Source organism: Castanea sativa, chromosome 9 (genome assembly GCF_040712315.1).
Source record: "Castanea sativa cultivar Marrone di Chiusa Pesio chromosome 9, ASM4071231v1".
NCBI classification, from domain to species: Eukaryota; Viridiplantae; Streptophyta; class Magnoliopsida; order Fagales; family Fagaceae; genus Castanea; species Castanea sativa.
The window spans coordinates 23,716,675-23,721,970 of record NC_134021.1 but is presented as its reverse complement, the minus strand read 5'-3'; the positions used below and the strand labels follow the sequence as shown (position 1 = coordinate 23,721,970).

At 31.3% G+C, this 5,296-nt stretch overlaps 1 protein-coding gene across 1 annotated transcript; it reads left to right on the top strand.

Moving 5' to 3' along the window:
- The first annotated feature begins 1,486 nt into the window (after positions 1-1,486).
- Positions 1,487-3,029, top strand: LOC142611098 (akuammiline synthase 2-like). The gene has a single exon (XM_075783127.1). The coding sequence runs from the start codon at positions 1,556-1,558 to the stop codon at positions 2,885-2,887; it is 1,332 nt and encodes a 443-aa protein (XP_075639242.1). The 5' UTR covers positions 1,487-1,555; the 3' UTR covers positions 2,888-3,029.
- The last annotated feature ends 2,267 nt before the right edge of the window (positions 3,030-5,296 follow it).

Genomic DNA, 5,296 nt, shown 5'->3' with positions numbered 1-5,296 from the left:
TTTTTTGCTTTTCATTATTTTTTCAAAAGAACATTGTTCTTCTTCTTCCTCAGAATTTCATGCTTCATGTTCTTCACCAAATCAAGACAAACCCAACTGCCAACACTCATAATCAATCTCAACACAGAAAATTCTAACCCATTCAAACATTGAAACCTCTAGTAAATCAACTCATAAATCTAAGAAATAAACCCATAGACCCATAAATCACAGAAATCAAACCCATAAATCCAAGAAACAAACGCAAAAGAAGCCCAGAAAAACATACAAATCAACATTAAAAAAATATAAAAATTAAAATAAAACACACACACACACACACACACACACACACACACAAAGAAACCTAGAACATCAAGGCCAAATTTCCATAATTATTACAAGGGTCCGGTTAAACCATCCATTTATGGTAAAATTTTCTCGAGAAATGAAAAAGCTGTCAATACTTTTTCAATTTTCGAGAAATTTTTGTCCAAAAATGGATACTTATTGTGTGCCCTAAGGGCACATATTAACAAAATCCTTATTACAATTTATCAACATACCTAAATAAAAAATTTGCCATAATTAAATACTCTTTCACATTCATTCATACAAGGTTCTGTTGGGTCCTAAATAATATTATTAACAATATTAGCAATCCAAAATAACAACTACACACAAAACACAAATATTTACGTGGAAAATCCTTTTTCTTTAAGAGAAAAAATCACGAGACAAATTTCGAATTAATTCACTATTATCAAATCAATTACAATAATTTTTGTGTAAGTCTCATGGCTAAAGAAAAATCTTTCTTGTTTTTCTTTACTCTCACACACACTCTCTTTGTGTCTCGAAGGCAGCAATACAAAAAATTGTACAGAGGATTCACATTTCATTAGAGCATTTGTTAATAGAATATTTTTAAAAAAAATTTATCTTACTTTTATAGGAAAAAAAAAAAACAAATGTTAAAAAAATCAGTTTTTTTTTTCCAAAAAAAGTTTCATAAAATCTCTCTTAAACCAACTGTCTTAAAACCTCTGTTAACTTTTTCCTTTTTTATTTTTAGAATTAGAGGTAAATATTGATGGTTAAAAACTTTAAAACACATCAAGACATGTGTTGTGAAAATAAACCGTTTACAAAATACCAAAAATATTAATTTTAAATAAAGACATTACAATAGTAGCACACATACTCTATTTGTATTTGAACCTATTTCGAGGCACCTCTCCAACTTTTCTCTTACCTAATGTTCGGTACACTAATGGTACATTTATATTAGCATAGGTCGGCCTGGACTTACTCTACAAGTGCTTTTACGGCACACAATCTTTAAATCCAAGGGAAGAGTTTGGATTCCTTGTACGGCAACAAGGCTTTAAGCTTTTTAATCAAGCGGACCTTATTCTACTAGCCAGTTCTTGCAATTTGTACATGAAATTTATGTACTCGCAGTCTCTCTATAAAAGGGAATATATAGGATCCTTTTCCAAGCTATCTTTGTGAAGGTAAAGCAAACATATATAGAAGCCACGGATTGATAAAGATAAACTTTTGTTTAAACAAGATGGTACACGTTAATATCATCTCAAGAGAAATCATCAGGCCATTTTCACCAGCAATTCATCATCTAAAACCCTTCAAACTCTCTGTCTTGGACCAGTTCACTCCTACAACCTATATTCCACTTATCCTCTTTTACTCCAAGAGTCCCCAAACCTCTTCCACCGATCACCTAAAAAACTCACTCTCAGAAACCTTAAATTGCTTCTACCCATTTTCTGGAAGGATGAAAGACAACCTCTTTATTGATTTTTACAACGAGGGCATTCCATATAATGAGACCCGAGTCCATTGCTGTCTGTCTGACTTTCTTCAACATCCTAAAACAGAGTCTTTAAACCACTTTCTTCCAGGATGTCCACTTCGCAAAGAACCAAAACCAATGGAAGTTCCCCAATTAGCCGTACAAGTCAACATATTTGATTGTGGTGGAATAGCAATCGGTTTATGCGCGTCACATAAGATCACAGATGGAGCCACCCTGAGTGCTTTCCTCAATACTTGGGCTGCCATTGCAGGCGGACATTGTAACAAATTAGTACGTCCTAATTTTTCTGAGGCATCATCGTTAGCATACTTTCCTCCACGCAATATATGGCCTCGTATTGTTGCACCTTTAATGGAAAGGCTTTGGTTCAAAGAAGACAAGTACAAGACAAGGCGATTTGTGTTTGATGCCAAGGCCATAGCTACTCTAAAGGAGAAAGCAAAGAGTGAACAAGTGCAAAACCCAACCCGAACTGAATCACTGTCTAGTTTCATTTATATACATGCGAGAGCTGCTTCTAGATTAACATCTAGTTCTCTAAGGCCATCTATACTGGTCCAAGCGGTAAACATCCGGCAAAAAACAAATCCACACATGTCGTATAATTCTATGGGTAATCTCATTTGGTATGCAATCGTAGCCCATGATTATAACTCAGTAGAGTCGACAGAGATCAAGCTTCGTGGCTTGGTGGCAACCCTAAGAGAAGCTGTGGCAAAAATTGACAGTGATGTGAGAATTCTGCAAGGTCATGAAGGTTTTACAACCAAGATCAAGTACTTATACCAGAAGGCAGCAGTGGCTTTTAAAAACCCAGAAATTTTTAGTTTCACTAGTTGGTTGACGTTTGGTTTTGATGAAATCGACTTTGGATGGGGAAAACCCATTTGGGTTGGGCTCATGGGGGAATGTGGTTCTCGTAGGAATCACATCGTGCTCCAAAACACCACCTCTGGCAATGGAATTGAGGCATGGGTGACCTTAGAAGAAAACATTATGTCTATATTGGAGCAAGATCCTGAATTCCTTGCCTTTGCTACTTTAAACCCAAGTGTTTTAATCCAATGAGGCTATATACCTTTGATAATACCCATCTCCGTACTAGTAATATATTTTCTACATTGTTGCGTATGTATTCTAATCAAACTAATAAAGCTAGTGAGCTGTGCTAAAAATATTTTGTTAGCACATTAATTGCATGCTACGGGGTAATAGAAACTGTGCTAACAATAAAAATCAGTACTAAATTACGAAGATGTTCTAATAAAATAAGTATAATTAGTCCTATGCTTTGTGGTAAAATTGGAATAAAACCTCTAAATATATTTCACAAATTGTATTTATGAAATTTTTCCTTTTATAATTATATTTGCCCATGTTGTGAGCCGTCGTGAGATCATGAATTTTTTTTTAGGGGGAAAACTAAATATGTTTATGACTAAAAAAATGTTTTATTTCATAAATTAATTTTAACTCAATAAAATAGTGCTCTAAATTAACCAATTTATTAATTAATCTATAGATTGTTAATTTTCTAGCTCTCACCAATCCTTGGCATAATTAAGAAAGTGTCCATAATCAAGCTCAAAATGTATATGCAATCATATAAAACCAAACAATTAAAATGAATTTGTCTTTACTTCAGTATAATAATTACACACAAATTCCTATTATAAATTACAAATATATAATAATTACACATATTCCTAATATTAAATATAAATATCAAATAAACAAAATTATAATTTATTGTTATTAAAAATAAAATATCAAAATTTAAAAATACTTGTAGTAAACCACAAAACTAGCATTCAGTTACAAAAAGCTTTACATAGCTTAAATCAACAAAAGTACAAAAAGTTTATAATTGCAAGCGGTAAAGCACAAAAGAACAAAACATTTACATTGTACACAACTATCAAAACGTAAGTCCTATACCCAGTGACATTGTCTTTTTTATTTTTCAGTTTCGAATATCAATTTTCTAGATTTACACTTTACAATTTAATAGAAACAGTGAGAGCAAGAGAGTAAGAGGAACTCGGGATGGAGAACAAGCAAGTTGTAGAGGTTAACTATTCAGGACTTGAGACGTTGCGTGATATACGGTAATGATAAGGGCGGCGTGAGGGAGTATATATATATATATATATATATATATATATATATATATGGTCCAGTTAATCTATACCCTTATACGTTAACAAATTCGTTTTTTTTTAAAATTTATTGGGAATTGAAAAAGTTGTCAAAACATTTTAAATTTCTGATAAAACTTTTTCTAAAAATAGTATACTACGTTAGTAAAATCTATATATATATATATAAAAGAGAAGTGATGATTTGCATGTAAGAGAGTTAGATTGGGTAGATTTACAAAGGAAATTTTTTTTCCTTGCATATTACTGACTATGGAAATTTCTTAAAATGATTTTGTAGGGTATATTTCTGTGGGCAAATGGACCAGATTTTTGGGTCTTTGTATAATTTTTTCTTAACAGTTCTAAAAAGTAGTTTTTTTTTTTTTTCATCTCAAAACCTAGGGGGCCTGGTAAGCGTGTATATATATATATATATATATATATAATTGATGATATTTTAACATTGTTATTCAGAAATTTAAAATGTGCTTCCCTGCCCCCCCCCCCTCCCCCCGGGCGGCCGGCATTGGTTGTGATTTGTGAGGACTCAATTAATTATCCTAAAATTTAGAAATATTTAAAGTATTTTTTTTAAATCAATTTACATATTAAAACTTGATAAAAAAAAAGATTTGAATAATAATTGTGTGTGTGTGTGTGTTTTTTTTTTATAGGATATAACACTAACTGTGTGTTGAATGCATGTTGTTCAAGTTCTTTTCAAATCCATATACATTCCAAAATTTAAAATAACAAAGAAAGAGTTTTTGCTTTTGTACACTTGTTGTAGGACACAATCATTCTAAAATTTTAATGTGTTCAAATCCATAAACATCAACTTTAAAATAACAAAGAAAGCTTTTTTTTTTAGCATTATTGCTTTTACTCTTATTGAAGGACATAATTACCCTAAAATTTTAATATTTTTCAAGTTCTTTTCAAATCCATGCACATATCAAATTTTGAATAAACATAGAAAACATTTTTATTATTAAATGTTGGAAAGGATATATATATATATATATATATATATTAGAGATTTATTTTAATTTTCTAATTTTTTTAAGGTTATTCAATTGAATGAATTAATTAAATTGATGTGACATGATTTTATTAGACCAACTAGGACATTCAACAAATTTAGGTGGAACATAAGAGTCGTATCAACCCCTAAATTTAGATTGTAACAACCAAAGTAAAGTGTTTGTCACATCGGTACTTAATCCCCCAAAGGACAAATTAAGTTACATTTTGGGCTCCTCGTAATCACTTATAAACTCAATATCTGCCTAGTAAATGTCTAATGTGAAACTCACCAAATGCTGGCACAAAACAC